This window comes from Dama dama, chromosome 14 (assembly GCF_033118175.1).
Source record: "Dama dama isolate Ldn47 chromosome 14, ASM3311817v1, whole genome shotgun sequence".
NCBI lineage: Eukaryota > Metazoa > Chordata > Mammalia > Artiodactyla > Cervidae > Dama > Dama dama.
The window spans coordinates 68764321-68787007 of NC_083694.1; the positions used below are offsets into that span (position 1 = coordinate 68764321).

The 22687-nt window shown below is 45.7% G+C and overlaps 1 protein-coding gene across 7 annotated transcripts in view; it reads right to left on the reverse strand.

Moving 5' to 3' along the window:
• Window positions 1-22687, reverse strand: part of HHAT (hedgehog acyltransferase) — a 338119-nt gene that overhangs the window by 91765 nt on the left and 223667 nt on the right. For 6 of the 7 annotated variants that reach the window (XM_061161031.1, XM_061161033.1, XM_061161030.1 and 3 more), the window contains one exon: window positions 256-457. In XM_061161031.1, the coding sequence (XP_061017014.1) occupies window positions 256-457 (202 nt within the window). Of the gene's footprint in view, window positions 1-255; window positions 458-16776; window positions 17162-22687 lie in introns of those variants that run through there. The other variant, XM_061161032.1, reaches the window with a different exon arrangement.

Genomic DNA, 22687 nt, shown 5'->3' on the forward strand with positions numbered 1-22687 from the left:
CTGTCATTTCCTTCTCCAGGGGATCTTTCTGACCCAGGGATCAAACCGAGGTCTCCCGCATTGCAGGCAAACACTTTATCATCTGAGCCACCACCTCTTGTTCAGCTGTCCTACCTCCGGGAACACACTGAATGTTGAGCCAATCCGGCAGAAATGGCCCACGATGCGGGTAAATGTGATGACCGCCCCCCTCCCCACCCCTAAACCCAGTCCGCCCAGCTTGGCTCCCTGCCGCACAAGCCAGGACCTGCTCACCAAGCTGTGCTGGACGTGCGGCCTCTGCACCAGCTTCTGGACGCCGTTCTCCACGGTGACCCCCAGCCAGTTGAGGGTGGCCCAGCACCACAGGTAGCCGTTGCCGCCGTGCCAGAAGCTCACAAATGCGAACGTCATCGCAGTGGAGAAGAGGGCCCCCAGCAGGCCATGCTGGGACCCACCCGCGGGGATGTACACGTACCTGGAGAAAGAAGAGGCCATGAGGAGCGCTGCGGAGCGCCGGCCCCCAACACCACCCGCTCCCGGGCCCGATTCTCCTGCCGGACGTCGCTATTCACCATCGGCAGACCCTTCCCCCGTCCAGGAGCCACAGAGCACTCCCTGAATACTCGTCACACCAGGAGGTGGCAGACACAGAAGGCTCTGGGAGATTCCCAGGTGGCGCCAGAGGTCAAGAACCCGCCTGCCAATGCAGGGAGATGTAAGAGACACAGGTTCGATTCCTGGGCCGGGGAGATCCCCTGGAGGAGGGCATGGCAACCCACTCCAGTATTCTTCCCTGGAGAATCCCCACGGACAGAGGAGTCTGGTGGGCTACAGTCCATCGGACACCACTGAAGTGACTTAGCACACACTGACAGGTTTTAGGTTAAATGAACGCACAGGCTAAAGAGCACTCATTACTAGAGCAAAATCGCACTTAGGGGAGGCAGGGTGGGGAGCACTGAATTTAATTTCTGAAAGGGATGCGCCTCACCCTAGAAGCCTAATCACAGAATGGCAATTAAGCTTCTGGTGACGATGGGAATAAGCTTCCCCGGTGGCTCAGACAGTAAAGAATTCACCCTCAATGTGGGAGACCTGGGTTCGAGCCCTGGGTCAGGAAGATCCCCCTGGAAAAGGGAAGGGCAACCCACTCCAGTGTTCTTGCCTGGAGAATTCCATGGACAGAGGTGCCTGGCAGGCTACAGTCCATGGGGTCGCAGAGAGTCAGACACAACTGGGCAACTAATACTTCACTTACAGTGGGGATATACCAGCCTTCACGGTAAGTATGTATTTTACAGCTCAGACTATCAAATTTCGGGTAAACCCAGTGTTTAAGCACAATTGCTGAGTTCAGGCCCTTAAACGGCAGGATGGCTTCTGCAGAAGAGGGGTGCCAAGGCTGGATCCTCCAGCTTTCCAGGCAAGTTGCCCAGAAGTAGTGACAAATTCACAAGTGAGGAGAAGAGCTCTGTGCTCACAGGGCAGCCAAATCATCACCCTAGAGGCAGAGCCCCCCTTGGGTAAGTTCTCTACTGCTGAGACAGCTGTCTGACCACATACAAGCAGAACCATGTTCTTCAATCAGTATTTTCCTGCTAGAGCTGGACAAAACTCACATTGTGTTGTCAGGATCTGGAGAGCTAGAAAAACACCCTCCTTGCAGTGGTCTCTTTAAAAAGCCTATGGGTCTCTGTTTATTGATGTCAGTGCTTCTTTGTCCAACCTTATTCCATAAAGGAAGGAAGAGGAAATGATCATTTCCTAAACACACTATGTGCCCCAAGTATGGCACTAGGCACTTACATGTATCACTTGACCTGATTCTTTGAAATACCACATGCTGTTCTAGCATGCCAACCCATTGAAAGGCTGTCCTATTTATTATTTTAGTATTTTATTGGAAATGCTGTTTTGAAAATAATTCTTAAATAGAACACTTTCATAGGCAAGCCAAAAGATACAATATAAAAACCATTCCCCAGTCAATAAATACTTCTAAGGACTATGATGCCTTCGAACGGTGGTGCTGGAGAAGACTCTTGAGAGTCCCTTGGACTGCAAGGAGATCCAACCAATCCATCCTAAAGGAAATAAGTCCTGAACATTCATTGGGAGGACAGATGTTGAAGGGGAAGCTCCAATCCTTTGACCACCTGATACAAAGAGCTGACATTAGAAAAGACCCTGATGCTGGCAAAGATTAAAGGCATGAGGAGAAGGGGATGAAAGAGGATGAGATGGTTGGATGGCATCACTGACTCAATGGACATGAGTTTGAGCAAGCTCCGGGAGATGGTGAAGGACAGGGAAGCCTGGGAGCTGCAGTCCGTGGGGTCGCAAAGAGTCGGACACACGACTCAGCGACTGAACAAGGACTATGTGACTATCAGTATTTTTAAATGTCCTCCTTCACTCTCAAAGGTGCTGCATGTTAGATGGTATATTATCTGATCAGCTTAGACAGCCCCACTTTTTGGGTGAGAAAAACTGGGGCTGAAAGAATAGAAAGAACCTAGATGCAAATATGCATCTCTGGCACCAGCATTAATGTTTTCCTTTGCACCCCTGGGCTTATTTTGAAAGCCCTCCTATCTTGCTTCTCAGTCTGAAACAAACCAGAAAGCATGTGAGCATGCACGCATTTCAGAAACAAGTGAAGCAAAGAAAATACTTTCTCTTGTGCAGAAACAAGATCATCTTGACAATCAAGTCAGCAAATACCCATCAGGCACTCACTACAGACTAAGGAATAATCCATCTCTGGCCGAGGATTTATTCAGGCCTCCAGAGAAGTCCCGGTATTATGAGACACACACAGACATAACAGGTTGCTCCTGCCCAAAGGACAGGTATAGCTGGTTGTGAAACGACAGCAAACAAATTCTATCATTAAGCTGACATGGGACTTGTTTGCTGTATCATATTGTACAAAGTAGACCAAGGGAGCTTAAGAGTACAGAAAAGAACAGGGTGAGTGGAAGCGAGCAGGGTATGAGAGGCTTAATGGTAAAGATCCCCACCTTGGCAAGGTCTAGAGAGAGAGTGAGTTTGGCCAGGAGAATCGGGAATGCTGCATCATGGACCAAGAAGGGCTGGACAATGAGTCAGAAAAGCCCGCTGACAGCCCCAGGCACAGGGATTTTAACTGGCATTACGCTGCCCCCTAGAGGCTACTTGGTTTTTGTTGCAGAATACTCAACAGGCAAAAAAAAAAATGGACCACAAACCTCTGCAGCCTCCAACTTGCAAAAAGATAATCACCACTCCATCATGGCCCTCCATGAGGCTGCCCTTCACTTCATACAATCAGTTGTGTGTGTAAGAAGGTTGCACGTTTAAAAAAAAAATGGAGTGGTCAAACCATGTTCAAAAAGATAAGGAGTAACTGCTATTTACAGAAACTCTGCAGATAATAGTTTTTATAAAACAAGTTTATTCCAATCCTAACACTCTTCTCACCCAACACTGGATTTATGTTGAGATCATTGCTGTATCTCGCTATATCAAAATGAGCTGTGCTGTGAGAGCTGGACTGTAAAGAAAGCTGAGCGCCAAAGTACTGATGCTTTTGAACTGTGGTGTTGGAGAAGACTCTTGAGAGTCCCTTGGACTGCAAGGAGAGCCAACCAGTCCATCCTAAAGGAGATCAGTCCTGAATATTCATTGGAAAGACTGATGCTGAAGCTGAAACTCCAATACTTTGGCCACCTGATGCGAAGAGCTGACTCACTTGAAAAGACCCTGATGTTGGGGAAGATTGAAGGCAGGAGGAGAAGGGGATGACAGAGGATAAGATGGTTGGATGGCATCACCGACTCAATGGAGATGGGCTTGAGTAAACTCCGGGAGTTGGCGATGGACAGGGAGCCCTGGCGTGCTGCGGTCCATGGGGTCGCAAAGAGTCGGACACGACTGAGTGACTGAACTGAACTGAATATATATTAGAAAACCTCAGTATAGGAAAAAACCTCTCCGTGTCCATCTACATCAATGGTCCTTAATATTAGATTCAACTCCAAAAAGAACATAATTCCAAGCTTGTGACGAGGAAGCATCTAGTCCCATAATTACATGCACAGCTATTTTAGGCATCTCTTGGCATCGTGGCTTTGCTACTTTCCTTCAAAAATGACAGCTGACAAAAATCTGAGAATTTCTTTTATTCCAGAATCTCACAAATGGCAGGTCTCCAACGACATGAGGTTGCTTGTTTTAAACCAGAAGAGGTTATGGTCTCCTGACTGGACAAAAAAAAAAAAAAAAACTCCCTTCCTCTCTCTTAATTTCTAGAAGGCAGTGGATACAGCAAGGAGGAGCATGAACCTGTTTCCTTTTACAAATCCCGCCAGGCTTGTGTCAGTTCCATGATTAATAAAAACAGAAACGTGTCCCTCTTCTAGAAAAGCAGCAGTGTGACCCCACTTACTGAGATCCGCTGCATGCTGAAACTGATTTCCCAGTGGAAGAAAGCATTCAGCACCACCTTCTCAGCAAAGCAAAAATAAGTTTTTTTTTTTTCCCATCAGCGACTGTAGGAGCTTGAGTCTGCACAAGGTCTGCCCCCTGCCCCTGCCCATCTGGCTTCGTGGGGTCACTGCTTGCAGAGAACGTGGCCTGGGGTGATTGTCATCCAACTGTGCCACCTTCTGAATTTAAAACCATCTCACAGAATCAACGCAACATAGCAAAACCCCACTCGGGAGGAGGAACTGATATAAAATGTAGACGTTATTTACAGAGTCTCCTCTCTACTGAATATCAGGTACTTTTATATATATTGTTTCTAACATTACAACAACTTCGTGAAGAACTAACGACCAGACCTATTTTATACAGAAGAGGTAAAATCTGAACCTAGAATGTTGTAGTTTTCAGAATCCCCCAGGTCTGTGTCCTATGAAGCTCTTTACCACAGTGAGAGCATTTTTTAGTGAAGAACTAACGACCAGACCTATTTTATACAGAAGAGGTAAAATCTGAACCTAGAATGTTGTAGTTTTCAGAATCCCCCAGGTCTGTGTCCTATGAAGCTCTTTACCACAGTGAGAGCATTTTTTAGTCCTATGTTCCTCTTGTTCAACCACATCTGCAAAGTAGTCTCCATAGAAGCATCCACCGGTATTTTATTAACTGAAGAAACATCCTCTGTACAAAAAACAATCTTACTAGGGAGAAAGGTGCTCATGAATTACAAAGGTGTTTATTTAGGCCAAGGAAGGTTTCTTCCCTGGTGGTTCCGACGGTAAAGAACCTGCCTGCAATGCAGGAGACCCCGGGTTCGATCCCTGGGTCAGGAAGATCCGCTGGCGAAGGGAATCGGACAGAGGAACCTGGTGGGTTACAGTCCAAGGGGTCACAAAGAATTGGACACGACTAAGCGACTAACAGACCAAGGAGGTCTGGGCCAGAAAGCCACAGTTTAAGTTTTAAATAGACTGAATAGGAACTTCTCTGGTGGTCCAGCAGTTAGGAATCTGCCTGCCAGAGGAAGGAACAAGGGTTTGATCCCACATGCCGAGGAGCAACTAAGCTCATGTACCACAACTATTGGGCCTGCGCTCTAGAGCCTGCTCCACAACAAGAGAAACCACTGCAGTGAGAAGCCTGCACATCGCAACTAGAGAGGGGCGCCGGCTCACCACAAGACCCAGGGCAGCTAAAACACAAATAAAATTTTAAAAATAGACTGAACAGTTTCCTTCTGCCCCACAAGCAGAGACTGCACCTTATCCAGGCGGGCGCTGTGCGGAAGTCTTGACTGTGTAATAAGTTGGGCGTAAGAGGTTGATACTGGGGGATTGTTCCTGACTAGCAGATGTATGCGAAGGGGAAACAAAATAGCCGTTTCCTTCATAATCACTAGGAAAAACTCAAGGATGTGTCTGACAGTTGGGACAGGGGTGGTGAGAATCCACGTGGTAAAGACATTACTCTTAAAATCACAAGGCTTTGTCCCATGACTTACCCAGCAGCTTCCCGGCTTGCCAAGTTATTGCCAAACCTGTGCCATGAACTCCAGACCCCAGCAGGATAAGGGGATGAGGCACCGAAGACACAGAAAAGCTTGGTTTTCGCTGCCCTGCGGGCTGAGCCGAGGTGGGCTTGCTGACTTCCCATCTTCAATTATCTATTTCTCGGCTGGGATGAGGCAGGCAGTGGCTGACCCTCTATTCCAGCTCTGCTTTACCTTTCCACCCTATTTCCCACTAGTCCTGAGATCCTGAACAAATGGGGCTCTCACACTTCTGTGCCTCTGAGCACACCATTTTCACACCCTCCACCCTCTCTGGTTTCCCAATCCTCTGTAAAGTCTCTCTTAAATATTCTCAGTCTCTAACCCAGAGAACCAACTGTTTGTAGCACTGAATTGAACAGTTATCCATCAGACGATGTCTCTTCTGTTATGATGGTCATTTCAACTAAACTGCAAACTTCGTTCAGGCAGTTTTAGATGTGTGTGAGTATATCCGTGCATGCCCACATGCACTGTTAGCTGCCAGTCAACAGTATTTACATACCTAACACTGATTTTCATTGCCTTTTCATAGTCTCCAATAGCTTTTCACGTTTCTGATAGACTGTCACCACTGCCACAGACACACAGTGAGTGATGAGCCAACACGGAAGGGTTAAAAGGACTTGCCCCCGTTACTGGCAGAGACTTCAGAAGACACCCATTTCTAAGGCACACAGACCCCCAAGGACCCTGCAAGTCTTACCACATTCTGTAATCCTCCTTCCCCCATTAAAGCCCCATTCACGCAGCCCCCAAAGCTGTTCCAACCTCAAGATATGTCAAAACTTACAAGGACTGGCCCTTTAAAGGCCAGAGCCTTCAGTATCTGGGAAGGGCAAGATGTGTGGCTGCATTCCACTGGCAGTAAGGTGACCTCGCCTTTGCTTCACACCTGGGTTCACTTGGGCTTCCCCCGAGTTCTGGATTAGAGTTCTCTGCAGAGGTGCCCTAAACCCAGCTCTCAGGGGCAGTGGTTCCCGTGACCCGAGTCTGGCTCTAGCTTTGGCCTTGGCCTACGTCTGAGTTCTCTGTCAGTCAAAGCCTGTGATGATGACCCACCAGTCAAAACCTCATCCTCTAGCTGGTGGACAAAGGACGGGTGTTTAGTTTTCACAAAGCGAGCTATATACTTACTATTAAAAGTTTTCAAAGAAAGGAACATACAGCAAATATAATTCACTTTTATTATCTTTCTACCCAGTACATATCATAATGGAATTTTAATAAGTGAAAGCTAGCAAAACTGGAAAAGGAAAAAGTCTTCCCTAGACTCCACAAGGAACGCAGCTCGGCTACATCGTGATTATAGCTCTTTAGTATAGACCCATCTGAGACTTCTGACCTCCGGGGCTGCAAGAGAATAAATTTGTGCTGTTTAGAGCTGCTCCCCCTGGAGAAGGGCATGGCAAGCCACTCCAGTATTCTTGCCTGGAGAATCCCCATGGGCAGAGGAGCCTGGCGGGCTACAGTCCATGGGGTCGCAAAGAGTTGGACACGACTGAGTGACTAAGCACACACGGCAGTTGGTTAATGGGCAACTGCAAACCTTAACCTCTCCAGAAGGCTAAAAGAGAGGTCACTTTCAAAGCAGAGGGCACACTTGAGCTGAGCTAATTCCCAACACCTTTACTGAGAGATCAAAGTTCCACACGCAACTCTGAAAAACTTCCTATTTAAAAATGCTATGTCCCATTTTGCAACAGAACACTATGGAATTTATAAAACAGGGATTAAACTCCAGCTATATTTAGTCGGCACAGCGGTAAAGAATCCACATGCAAATGCAGGAGATGTGAGTTCGATCCCTGGGTTGGGAAGATCCCCTGTAAGAGGAAATGGCAACCCGTGCCAGTATTTCTGCCTGGAGAATCCTATAGACAGAGGAGCCTGGCGGTTACAATCCACGGGATCTTAGAGAGTCAGACATAACTGCATGACTGAGCATGAATGCATGAACATACTCAGTCTACATGTAAAGTTCTAGGTTCATCTCATTAGATGCCAACACCCTTTAAAAAAAAAAAATTCACCTTTTCATTCCACAAAGCCAGTAATTCACTGGGTTGAAGTACTGTGCTGATGAACCCAAGACTGTAACTTCCATCCTAGAGAAAGATTCAATTCTACCCTCATAAACCAAAACCCAAACTCCAGCTCCCCCAAAACTCTACCATCCCCTCTGCAGAAGAGGCTGAAAGATCATGAAGGGCTCAGCCCCGCTGTCCTTACCCCACTAGACCACGTCCAAGCAGCAAAGCAGGGGACAAGCAGGAAGGCAGCGCTTGGTAGCTAGAGACGTGGCCTTGGTCCTGCTCGCCACTTACCAGTTCCTGTAACTGTGATGTTGTCGAGAAGCCTGCTTCGTTTAAGTCTGTACACTGAACACATACTGGGAGGGCTAAAATCTCCTTCAAGTATGAGCTGCTGTAAAGATCAGCTAATACAATACATGTGGGGTAAGGAATCTGGAGATTGTAACACTCCTATCAATGGAAGTATGCACACTTGCATTCAGGAAAAAACAAGATGCCCATTATCATAATGATGAGCATCCCTATATTCTTCATAACCACAAGAAGACATCAAGACCCCTGGGCTTGCCTGCTCAGGGATGCTTTTCACTTAAAACCATTAGCCTGAAATACACCTCCATTAGAACCAGGTCACTGAGTGCTACGGGGATGAAGTTAGAAGGGAGGAAAATTTTTTCTCCTACTCTTCTAGGTTCTTTGGCTGGTGTAACAATAAGAGTGACATAACTCAGATTAATAAGAGAAAAACAAATTTAATTACATGCGTTGGGGAGTCCACAAGACAATGAGAGTCAAGGAATACCCTGAACTGAGGAATGGGATGGGGTCTGGGACTTCCAGGTGCAGGAAGGGAATTCACAGGAGGACCACAAGTGCAGACATTTGGCATTTAGAAGCTTACCCTACCCTGCAGATGGTCTTTCAGATAAATACATTCTCTCTGGTAATAGCTCTTTTTCTGGTACAATCCCCCTATCCAAATTCTTTCAGATAGTTAAGTTAGAGGGAAAAGTTGTTCCTGAGTCAACCGGGTCTTGATTGCCTTCGGCTCAGAATAATCCACATGCCAAAATGGCATCTTTGGGGGCAGGGACATATTCCATTTCCCTTCAAAGTTTATGGATTCAACATGCACAGAGACCTGTTGATTAAGCTTAACCCAGAGGACAGCCAGCTGTTCTCCAAACCTGAAACTGGCTACAGATGAGCCTGTAGAGGCTGTGCGGGCAGGTCAGAGTAAAGTAGCTTCTACTGCAACTTAGTCCATTACCAACATCTCACCTTCCAATCATCGTAGACCCTCCACTCTGGTCCCCTCTTCTCTGCAGATACAAGAGGCAGATGACCAGGTCCTTTCCTTATAATGGGGGACTGCTGCGTGAGCAGGGCCAGAAAGTATCAATACTATGCAGGTTACTCATTCAACCCATTTAAAGCTTCCTACTAATGTTCCAGAAGGCTGTCCAGGTGGTGCACTGTTAAAAGAATCTGCCTGCCGAGGCAGATGGGGGTTCGATCCCTGGGTCGGGAGATCCCCTAGAGAAGGAGATGGCAACCCACTCCAGTATTCTTGTCTGGAGAATCCCATGGACAGAGGAGCCTGGCGGGCTACATACAGTCCATGGGGTTGCAAAGAGTCAGACGTGACCGACTAAGTGAGTGCTTACGCACTTACTAATGTTCCAAAAGGTTAGAGTCTCAGTGATGCATGAGTCTTCACAATATCACAGTCCTCACATTCAGAGACTGAAAAACCAAGCAAGTCTTTAAGACGCCATCCTTCAAAACGAGCTTCCAGTCACAGATGAGGGATGGGAAGGCCTGGGGGAGGGGAGCACAGAAGCGGAGCACTACTTGCCCCCTCAGGGCTGCTGACCCTCTTTGCTTGAGAGCACGCTGAAGTCTCAGCAGTCCCCAGGGCTCCCAGGACCATGTCTATTTTGGGTTACAAATAAACACCATATAAAACAGATTCTTGGGAGGTTTGAGCAGAGGAGAGAGAGCAGGAGCCTGTTCTCTTTAGTGCTGTGGAGCTGAGAGTCTCATCGCTAATAAAAAGGTCCTCAAAGCCTCAGTTTAATAACCACCAAGATTTCCTGGCTGCCTGCCCGTCTTCCCACCTTCCTCCTGAGAGGATGCTGAAAGCAGCTATCAGATTAAAAGAGGGAGGGTACAAGGAGCCAGCGGTTTGGGTGGGGCAAACTCGGATGTCTGTAGGATGTAGGTATGTGTGTTTGCCTGTCTCACTGAGGGAGGGGGCTGAGAGGAGAGATCGCATCCTTCCCTGCTCCTAACCCACTTCTCAACCTTTGCTCCATCAGCAGATCCCAAACCCAGGGTCCACATTACCAATGTCTGGGGCACACGCCCCCTCTTATCAGCAACTGTACCGCGTCTCCCCAGGGCTCCCTTCTGATCCCTGCCTCTCACCCCCTCCCCTGCAGGTCCTAATATTCTCACTTGTTTATCACCACGGTTAGGAAGAGGTTCACTATGAAACAAACGTGTACCACTCAAAAACAACTTTGCTGGTACAATGCCCTAGGGGTCTCCAGAAGGACGTGCTCTGAACACAAGTGCACTCAAGAAATGCCTGGCTGGAGGCTGAAGTGTTTCATTCTTCTTCTGGGTTTGTGGTGTGATGATTTTGAGACAGCCATGCCGGACAGGGCCTCATGGAGGCAGGCCCACAGTCTTGACAGGTGTGGACTCCACCTTGCCATGTTGACATGGTAGGTTGGCCAACCAGGCAAAGCAGAAGTGAGCTGCTCGGGCAAAGGAGAGGCCAATTCTTTGTCCTCAGAAGCATCCAGTCTGACAAAGAGGTCCTGCTTACCGTGGATTCCCACTGCATCAGGCCCTGAATTAAATCTCATCAGCCTGGCTTTGTAAACATCATTCTCTAGCTGACTCCCTCCTATGCCATCAAACTATCTTATGAGTCTCCAAAATAGATTCTCCACTCCAATTAGAGAACTTCATTCTTTCACACATCTGGGCCCCACAATCATGCCAGTTCATCCCTCAATCAGACAAGATCTCTGGCTGTTCTTTTCACCATCTGATCTTCCTAAATGGGTTCAGCATTCACTTCAAGGAAAATCTCCCTAGCTGATCCTACTGAGTGTGGGTGGCTGATGCTTCTTCATCTCTGCAAAATTCAGGTGTTCATCTCAGACTAAGTTATTTCTTTCAGATCAGTTGCTGTGCTATTTCTTACCAATTCTAAGCCGCTTTATCAGGTCTGAGAATACGTGGGACTCCCCATCTCGCAGTCAAGACATGGATCAGAGAATTGTAGCATTTCTCTCTTTATTTTCCCCCCAGAGTCTAACCTAAACTCTGAACTCAGGAGGTGCTTAACAAACCCAGATCAACTGCCTTCTTTTCCTGTTCTTTTCCTCATCCTCCTCATTTCTCTGACTCATTCATTCCCTCCTTCTTTTCCTTGTCGCTCTCTATAAACAAGAGAGAACTCTCCAGCTTAAAAAGTGTGGCCTCAAGAGTAAACGTCATTGTTCACCGACTGCCTCCGCCACTTTCTTCTCTAAAGTGCTGTGGGGTTTGCAGGATGATATTTACAAAGTCAGACTAAATCACAGACGCTAACCACAGGGGCCCCTAAGCAAGGAGACCAAGAGTTGGGACACACACCAACTTGAACTTCCCCAGGAAGTTGCTGGAACTACCCAGAAGAAAAAAGAGATTTAACCAAAGAGCAAACCTTCAGTGTGTTAAATGTTTTTAATATTAAAGCACCCAAATTGGGAGGTTTAAGGTTTGTGATATTAACTTTAAAAGCCTCAAATGAAACCCTGGACATGCTCATCAGTACAATGCATGTAAGGGGAGGGCGTTCATGAGACCAACGGGAGTGTGGCTTTGGCTAGATCGCTTGGTTTAACTTTGCCAACAAAATCGCTTCCTCTGCCACGAATATCACTTCCAAGTCCAGTGTGTATTTTGGCCACAAGAAAAGTAGTGAGGAGGTCACTGTTGGACATGAGTGAATGTGTGCACACACAAACACGCACACAGTGCCTCAGAGCACAGAGGAGAGTGGAAGGTGGATGGGGAGGCCAGGGTCACAGATTTCAGTGAGGGTCTTTTTTCTAGGCCTTGATTTACAACTGGTAAAAGTCCCAGGGCTAGGGGACCCCTAGGGGTGAGGTACGTGTATTATAGTTTGAAGCATTTGGGACATAGGCACGAATGTTCTTGAAGGGTTATGACCAGTTACGACAGTGTGCTGTTTTCCTACCGTTCTCTGCTAAAACAGAAAGATCTGTCTTCTCTCATGGGTTTTCAGGACGCAGAGCTCCTAAAACTATAGCTTATGCTCTGAGATTTCTACTTCCCCACCCCTCTGCTGCCATGAAGCTAACTTAGTAATTAACGCAAAATGCACAAGGAGAAAGTTATCTGAAGGAAACCTTCAGTGAATCTGGACTCAAGGTGACAAATCCTTTCCTAAGAGAAAATTTCCACCACCACCCCCACCCCACAATGTATCTGCTTTGTCAATGCAAACCTATGCACTCTGAATTTTCTTAACAAGTAGCAGCCATTGGTAATAAAATGTTCAGCAGAGGTGGCCATACATGGGATCCAATGCCTAGAAAGGGAGAGAAATAGGAGAAAAATGCCAACAGGTCTACAGGCACCCCTATCAAAAACATTGCCACTGAAGACTGTTTCCAGGAGGAAGAAAAATAAAGGTCTCAGGAGCCGAAGTGCTGTTTTAAAAAGAATCAAAGAGAAATGGCTGCCGGTGGTAATAAAGAGGCTGCTCCCTCATGCTCCCTCACTGGACTGAAATCAGCACTCTAACAAATCAGCTTTGACAGAACTGTTTCAACCGCCTCTCATTTATCATGATTATGAGCCACCATCCCTTACCAGACGTGATGTCTTTTAAGTCTGGCCACTGGGAGGGAAAACTGACAACGCTTGAGTCTAGGCAGGAATGACAATAAACCTGCAGCAGCATCCAGCAAAGCCACACCAGTGCAACACTTACGGAAACAAAGCAAGAACATCATCCCATGCCCGGGAAACTGTGCCCGGGAAACCATGCCCCACAGGGATGTTCCCCTCAATGCAGCAAGAGCTGCCTGGAGGACGTCCAGACGATGCTGCTTATTCAAAAGACGCTATGGTAATTGAAGGAAGTCTTAAGTGCACACTGAGAGGTTAGGATTTTAAGAGCTGGCATCTTCCAGTCTAAGGATAACACCCAACATGTGTCACAAAATCCAGAGTCTTCTGTAGATTAAAAATGCCACCATTCATACAAAAAAGTCCTAAGAAGTCCAAAGATGTCAGTCGTGGAACTGCATATTAACATGATCATCCATCCCCGGAAACAGTCACATCCCAAGCATTGGAGAAAGATGTAGACTGTCAGAATGGGATTTTGCTCCCCAGGCTCCTTCTCAAGGGGGGACCAACTGGTGAAAAGCACAGGGGATCAATCTGAGCTGTCTGAAAGACGAAAAGGAACACAGCTAATGGGGGAGCGGTAAGGAGATTCAGATGGGCTTCCAAAATGCATGCTCTTTTCAATGGATCAAAGTGGTTTCCCCATGATAACTATGGATATGAGGTATAAATAACCTGTAAGCATAATATTAAAAAGATAGATAGTATTTAATCTAATACTTCTTAACTATCTACTGAGCCCCTAACAGGTGTCAATCACTAGGTTCAGGGAGTCCTACAGTATTTCATTTGATTTAGATGTCACCTCTGCATTTTTTAGTGCCTCAGAGTCATTTCTGTGAACCTAAATTATCTTTGCTGCTGCAAAGCATGACAGTTCTAGAAAAGCGTCCAAATCACGACGAGATGACAAAAATCCCATGCACCCCTACTCAATAAATCTGCTCCCCTCTTGTTAGCACAAAGGACCCTGGAAACCGGAAGGATCTGAGAGGTCTGTGTATGGACCCCCAAACAATACCCACAACCAGAAACCATCCGCCTGCACCTCAACACTCTCAGTGACTGGGAAGTCATGGCTTTTTGAAACAGTCTTTTCCACCCTTTTAGGACAACTTAAGAGAGAGCGTGCTTCTCTATACTTCTCACTGTTGACCACGGTTCTCCTCTCGGATGCAATATGGAACGTGGGTACCCGGTCTTCAACCGGCAGTCTGTCACAACACCTGATGAAGGTTCTCATCTCTTTACAAAGGCTTGGCTTTAGACACAACGTATCCTCAGTTTCTTTATTCATTCTTTTACACCCAGTTCCAAATTGTAGTTTCCCTTTTTTGAGACAGTTTCGCATTTGTCTGTGTTCCCCCTGGGACTGTGATATCTGAAAAGACTGCATGGAATGACCTGAGTCACGAAGAACTTGAGTGGGAATACCACACTCTTTTTCTAACCACATATTCATAGCATCAGCAAATATAATCTAAGTATTTACTATATTGGGCTTCCCAGGTGGTACGGTGGTAAAGAATCCAGCTGCAAGGCAGAAGACATGGGTTCCATCCCTGGGTTGGGAAGATCCCCTGGAGGAGGGAACAGCTACCCATTCTAGTATTCTGGCCTGGAGAATACCAGGGACAGTGGACCCTGGTGGGCTACCGTCCATGCGATCGAAAAAGAGTTGGACACAACTTAGTGAGTAAATAACACCACCAAAACTTACTATATTCCAGGTACTACAATTAGCAGAGGCGGCATTCAGGAATGTGCCACAGAAAACTGCCCTCATAGAGCTTCCATCTAAACTACTGTAATGAAGAAGCCCACTGTGACATTTACTCCAAGCCAGCCTTATCTCATACCAGTCTGAACCTACTATGTCTCTGAGAAAGTCAGGATCACCATATAAGAGTGCCCTATCCTAACCACACACACTCTGATCTCTGCTGGTACCTATCCATTCATTCATCCACAGTTAAGAGATGTCCTTTCCATGACTGAGGCTAACTCTGCTCTTTGGTTCTATACCCTTCTGCCTCCCAGGGCACCATGCTCCATCAGTCACCCTGTATCCTTATCAGCTTAATGGACCTGCTTCTCTCCTTAGCACAAAGACGTATTCCAGTCCTTGGTATTTTACAAACACCTTTCTTTTACCCCACAATGTTTAGTTCTTCACCTTTGATCCCAACTACCTTTTTCACAGTCAAGTATTTCAAAATCCTTGCAAGAATAGTCGACAGCCCTCCCCTCCCAATTGCTCCTGAACTGGTAGCAATGGGATTATCCCTCCAGATTCCATTCAGACAACTTCTGTCAAGGTCATTAACAGCCTCCAGATTGCCAAAGCCAATGGATATATTTACATCTTTCTCTTAGTTGTCTGTTACATTTGGCATTGCTTATGCCTTCCATTTTCCTCTTTTGATAGTTTTACTGATATTTATAATAGAAAATTTGGAAAGAGATACATAAAAAATCACGAAACCACCACCAATGACCTTTTTGTCTATGTCCTCTCTGACATGTTTCCATAAATACTCATATGTACCACTTTAGGAAACTGCTCGATTGACCTAATCTATCACGAGCATCCTTCTGCGTTTTCACCTTCCTTACTCACATTCTTTCCTCCCTTGGCTCCAATGAAACCACTCTCCGCTTTCCTTTGGCCCCCAGAGCCATTGTTTCTCCATCTCCATTGCAGGCTTCTCACTCTGCCTCTTTCTGAACGTGTGAGCAACTTCTCGGGGGGCTCTCTCCCCAGACCTCTATGCGCTCGTGCGAAGCTGGGGGGAGGGGCTGCACTGGCTCATTGACAAAACGATCAGTGACTGTGGGTTCATCTATCACAGTCAGCTAGCCAGCCCCACATAGAACAGGGACCAGAGATGGTGACACACAGACGATGCTCTGCTATACTCATCAACAGCAAGAGAAATGGGGAGGGCTCTGGTGAGGGGTACTGCTGGGGAAATGACTTTTTGCACAGGTGAAGACCCACGTGAGAGCAAAGAAAAGAAGAAAGAAGGGTTAAGGAAAAAAGACAGAGAGGCACCAAGACCAAACTCGCTCCTCACACCTTTGCTGGGAGCTGGATCTGTCATGCAGAGGCTGCAGTGTACTACCGCAGGGCGAGAAGAAGCCCCCAGCTGCCTGCCGTCAGTCTCCGGCAGCCACTGGCCACAGACACCCTCGGGAGGTGACCCGGGAGAAGCGCTCCCTGCATTTCCCTCTCTGCAGAGCTGAAGAACCCTGCCCACCCACTCTCTCAGAAACTGCCTTCCACTCACCCACCCACCCCAACTTCACTTTTCAGATCCTTCCCAGATTAAATCATTCAGCTGCCAAACCCAAAGGACAACCTCTTTCTTCACAGTTTTTCTGCTTTTCTTAAATGTTTATAACTACGCAAGTTTTCAATTGCTTCATTTTCTTTAGTACACTTGAATGCCAAAGTGTTGAGACCCAGTCTGTTACTTATATCTATACCCCCAAAAGCAGGAGACATCTTTATCCCCTCTAGAAGCTCCCCACAGGCAGAATTACCTGATCCCAGGGCAGTGAAATAAGGAGAGGCCTTAAAGTACAGTGGTTGAAAGCATGGCTCCTCCCCTGGCTTCTAATCCCACCTTCACTTACTATTCCATTGGTGCAAAAGTAATTGCGGTTTTGCATTGTTGAACTTTGCTGTTTGCTATTGGAATATACTCTTAAATAAATGTGGTAATGTTGTACATCAATTTAATGTGCATTTCTCGCTTTATGTTTTTCACTAACGACTGATTAGTTGCTATGTATTTTATATTTATTTTAGATTACAGAAATGATGTTCCACAAAAGCAAATTCAAGTGATTTTCCTACTTGAGTTCAAAATGGGTTGTAAAGCAGCAGAGACAACTTGCAACATCAACAACACATTTGGCCCAGGAACTGCTAAAGAACATACAGTGCAGTGGTGGTTCAAGGAGTTTTGCAAAGGAGACGAGGACCTTGAAGATAAAAAGGAGCGCAGTGGTTGGCCATTGGAAGTTGACAATGACCAGCTGAGAGCAATCACTGGAGCTGATCCTCTTACAACTACAGAAGTTGCCAAAGAACTCAACGTAGACCATCCTATGTTCGTTTGGCATTTGAAGCAAATTGGAAAGGTGAAAAAGCTCAGTAAGTGGGTGCCTCATAAAGTGACTGCAAAAAAAAAAAAAAAAAATGGTCATTTTAAACTGTTGTCTTCTCTTATTCTACTCAACAACAAACCATGTCTCAATCAGATTGCGATGTGTAATGAAAAATGGATTACATACAACTGGTAATAACCAGCTCAGTGGCTGGACCAAGAAGAAGTCCCAAAGCACTTCCCAAAGCCAAACTTGCACCAAAAAAGGTGATGGTCCCTGTGTGGTGGTCTGCTGCTTCTCTGATCCAGTACAGCTTTCTGAATTCTGGCCAAACCATTAGATCTGAGAAGTATGCTCAGCAAATTGATGAGATGTACCAAAAATGGCAATGCCTCCCACCAGCACTGGTCAAGAGAATAGGCCCAATTCTTCTCCACGACAACGCCCGACCACATGTCACACAAGCAATGCTTCAGAAGTTGAACAAATTGGTCTATGAAGTTTTGCCTCATCTGCCATAATCACCTGACCTCCTGCCAACCAACTACCACTGCTTCAAGCATCTCAACAACTTATGGCAGGCAAAATGCTTCCACAACCAGGAGGCAGAAAATGCTTTCCAAGAGTTCATTGAATCCCGAGGCACAGATTTTTATGCCAGAGCAATAAACTTATTTCTCATTGGCAAAAATGTGTTGATTATAACGGTTCCTATTTTGATTAATAAAGATGTATTTGTGTCTAGTTATGATGATTTAAACTTTTTCAACAGTCTTAATAGTTGTGAGGCTCTGAGTCTCAGGGTCCTGATGGGTAGAATGAAGGTAATAAGACCCACTTTATGTAGACATGCCATAAAGATCAACTGGAATTGGAGAGCAAAGAGCTCAGAACAGTGTTGGGCATACAGCAAGCGCCCAACAAATGTCTGATGGCGGTGGTGACAAGGAGCACATACCTGAGAAGACGACACTAAAGAGAAAACAAAGCAGCCTGCTCCTTGTCCAAAGAATGAATGTCATCACATGCACAGCAACTTCAGAATTCTACACCCACCCCCACCCTCTTCACCCTTCGTGATCAGATTCAAAAGAACTTCTACAAAGCACTCTTCTTTATGAGCATTACATTCCTTAATAAGCTGGTAAGTGGGAGTCCCAAACGTCAACAATTCAGATTAGAAAAAACACACATTATTGCCAAGTACCCTCTCTAATTAGTGTTTACATGATTTGTATGGCTAGTATATTGTACACTAAAGGGTGTTCTAGAAATAGCAGTAAATTCCCAATCTCCTAAGTGTTCAATAGCTACCTAAAATTGAACTGGCTTATTGCATGATATTTGTGAGCTGTAATCCTATAATTAGGCTTCATTAGTCCCTGCAATGCCTGTGCTCTGTAGTGGCTGATTTAATACGATGAACTTCACCATATTCAGTTTATCTCTGCCTCATTCATGCATTCATCCCCGACTTTGGGCACCCTCTATGCACCAGGCACTGGGCTAAGTGCTTGAGACACACACGCTACAACAGTGTCTCCATGAAAATGTCACAGCACCAGAGAGCTCTCGTTCCACCGTCTGTAAGGGAACCTTCATTAAGGATTTATTAAGTGGCTTTTGGGTATCAGGCATTGTACTGCGCACAATGAGAAATAAAAGCACGCTAGAGACATAATCCCTACCCCCATGGAACTGACAACCTGACTGACAGACAAAACAAACATTGAAAGAGACAGTAGGGTAAGGCAGTGTGAACAGCTCTGAAAGAGGGGCAAGAATGAACATTCATCCAGCACCTTCCATATGCCAGCCACCTGGCTGGGCACTTGCCACATTTAAGCCTATCAGGTTACTTAAAAACTCCCCATTTTCCAGATGAGGAAAACCACCCAGTGAGTTTAGAGTTGGACTCAGAACTATCTCTGAAACTGACATCTTGTCACCATACCATGTTAGCTCATAGCTCAACTGCTTCACTTGTAATTCCTTTATACAAAATTTATGCAAGATGAGTACAGAACGATTAAGTGCCTCTCCTATTTCAAAATCATGAACAGTCTTACTTTGAAGCATTTCTTAGTCTTTTAATCCTATAAACTCTTTATGACTAAACCAATTGTCCCTCTGCCCGCAAAAGTAGCCCATGATCACCCAGAGGCCATAACAAAATTCAAAAGAGCACAGGCCAGGAAAGAAATTACCTGGGGACTAGAGGCTGGCAAGTGAGTCTGTATTTTAAACTAGGAAAGGAGGTGGCCATGTCACCATATTTCTCTCAATTATTTCTTTGAGAAAAGCTATATGAAAGAATCCTGTAGAGAACCTGCCCTCAGTAATCATTAACTTCTGCAACGGATTGATTTCTCTCTTCCCTAAATTCATATGTTGAATCCTAATCTCCAACATGATGGTATTAGGAGGTGGTATTTGGGAGGTGATTAGCTGAAGACGGTGGAGCCCTCAGGAATGGGATTAGTGCCCTTACAAAAGGAAGCTCTTTTGCCCTTTCCACCATGCAAGGACACAGTAAGAAGCCGGAAATCTGCAATTTTAAGGGGCCCCCACCTGAACCTGACCATGCTGGTACCACCTGAATCTCAGACTTCCAGCCTCCAGAACCGGGAGAAATCAGTTTCTGCTGTTTACAATCCACTCAGTCTATAGTATGCTGCTGCAGGAGCCCGAGTGGGCTGAGATAGCTTCCGTCCAACTCCACGGTCAGTACGGCTCACAGTTTAGCATTTCTTAATCTGCAAGCCTTCAAAACCAAAAAGAAAAAGGAAGAAGTGTATCCACCATGCTGCCCTCTGCTCATGCTACCTGATGCCACCACTGCTGTCCCCTTGACACTGGCTCTTTCTAAACTATAGTTAAGTGTTCTGCACCACAAACACGTCTCAGAATAATTACATTTGGGGGGAACCAACAAAGTATGAGAGAGGCAAGAGATAGCTATGATATGATACGATATATGAGAGAGGCAAGATGTCAGATACACTCTCACCTTTTTCTTCTTTGTTCACATTTCTAAAAGAGAATAAGCAAGAACTGTATTTAATCTTCGGAAATGGCAACCCACTCCAGTATTCTTGCCTGGAGAATCCCGTGGACGGAGGAGCTTGGTAGGCTACAGTCCATGGGGTTGCAAAGAGTCGGACACGACTGAGCGACTTCACTTTATATTTAATCTTTAAGAACTAAATACCAGTTCAAAGGTGAGGCTTGGTTCCTAGAATGGTGCCAGAGAGAAACTGGAGAACTGAACACCCCCATTTTCACATGATTTTAAGGTTCATGACACAGGAAAGTACAGGAACATTTTACAGAGCTATGAGGTGGTCAAACCAAAAGAAACAAACATTGGGTCCCACCAAACATCCTTGTGGGACCTTCTAATGCCATAGTGGACCAAAGCCCTAGCTCTCCTGACCACTACCCAAATTATTTCAGACTAATCAGGTTCTTGGCCTAATTAGAAATATTTCTGGGGAGAAATGCTATAATTTCTGAGATAATAAGCTATGGAGCCTGGAATACATTGTTTCAACTTTATCACCCAAAAAAAAAAAAAAAAATCTTAATTTTCTTGGGCACCAAAATGACTAAATGGTCGAAAGAAGGAACGGCATCTGCATAAGTCGCGGCAGAGCAGCCAGCACAGCATGGCAATCAACTTAAATCCGGGTCAAGCACATCTCTGTCTCTGACCTGTGGTCTCCCGGACCTTCGGGGGGCAGGAGGGAAGACGTGGCCATTTTTGTGGATGGCAGCATCATGTAGCAGGAAGATGAGGGTTTAGGAGCCAAAGAGGCCTGGATACAAATCCCCAGCTCTACTATTCCAAACATCAGCATTAACTCTGCAAAGTGAGCTAAAAGCTATGTACAGTGGACGCAGAGTACTATGTGCTCAATGAAAGTAAAGATTAGGCCTATTACTAAATCCTGCTTCACATCGACCTTTTCTGGTAAACCTCTCCTCTAGCACTTAGGGTCCACTCCTTTGTTTCAACAGATAATTTACTGAGTGCCGAATATGGACCAAGCAGACAGAGATTAAATTGTTTATCTAAAATCATGAAAGAAGAGACAAGGCCTCTGCTCTCATGAAGGATTCTTGTGGAGGACACTTAAAAAAGGTAGACAAATGAATAGGTGATATACTTTAATCCATTATAATTTTGATTACACTTTTATTAACAATATTAATAATACTGTCTGTGAAAAAATAAAGCACGGCTGAGTCTGATGACGTAATTTAGAATCGCACTATAGAAACACGGGGCTTCCCTGATGGCTCAGCGATAAAGAATCTGCCTGCAATGCAGCTGCCTCAGGAGACATGGGTTCAATCCCTGGGTCAGGAAGATCTCCTGGAGAAGGATATGGCAACCCACTCCAGGATTCTTTCCTGGAAAATCCCATGGATAGAGGAACCCAGCGGGCTATAGTCCATGGGGTCACGAAGAGTCAGACATGACTAAAGTGATTTAGCATGCATGCATGGATGACACAGTGTTATGAACTACCCTTTCCTGGCTTTTTTTTTTTTTCTTTGCCATGCTGCCCAGTTTGTGGGATCTTAGTTCCCTGACCAAGGATTGAACCTGAGCCTCCGGCAATGAAAGTGCAGAATCCTAACCACTGGACCATGAGGGAAGTCCATCACTACTCTTTCCTATATGCTAATCGGTATCTTGAACAAGGATTTGTGCACTTCTTGGGTGCACAAAGCATGCCTCTAAGTCTTTATTCCCTATGACATCCATTAGAGTGCAAAGCACACAGCAAATGCTCAGAAAATTCCTATCAGCTGAAAGTGGAAGTGTTAGTTGCTCAGTTATGTCTGACTCTTTGCAACCCCATGGACTACAGCCCACAGACAGGCTTCCTCTGTCTATGGAACCTCCAGGCAAGAATACTGGAGTGAGTAGCCATTCCCTTCTCAGGGGATCTTCCTGACCCAAGGATCGAATCCAGATGATGTACACTGCAGGTGGATTTCTATCAACTGACTAACAATGAACTGGCTGAAGAGGAGTCTTTCAAGTTAGATGTTATCCCATTCATGAGTTACTACCGGACATCCTTATGAAACAAACAGAAACTTTACAGATGCAGGCTCCTCACTACTTTCAGCCCAGGAAGTATCTTATATACTTCTCATCCTTGCAACTAATCTGAGGCCAAGACAAACACAGTCTTCCATTTCAATTTCTTTGGGCATCTTTCCCAAGGATATCCTAGTAAACCACATACCAACCATCTGACCCCAACCTATAGACATCTAATCCTGCAAAGAACCTCTTCCCTACAGAGCTGCTCTGCAGCTATGAAGAAAAGAGCAGATATTGTTCAGCCACACAGAAAAGAAAGTACTTTCCCTCCTCACTTTGCCAAAAGATGTAAGCCCTTTCAACCGGGAATACCTCAAAACTAATCAGAAGCAGCAAGAAAAATTACTAACTCCTTTTCCTAATGCCAGACAGCTCTCTCTCCCTTCCCTATTCTTTTTTCCTAGCAATTTGCCCACCAGAATCACTAAACATTACAAACCACTCAAGCCAATAGAAAGAGATACACAGACCCAA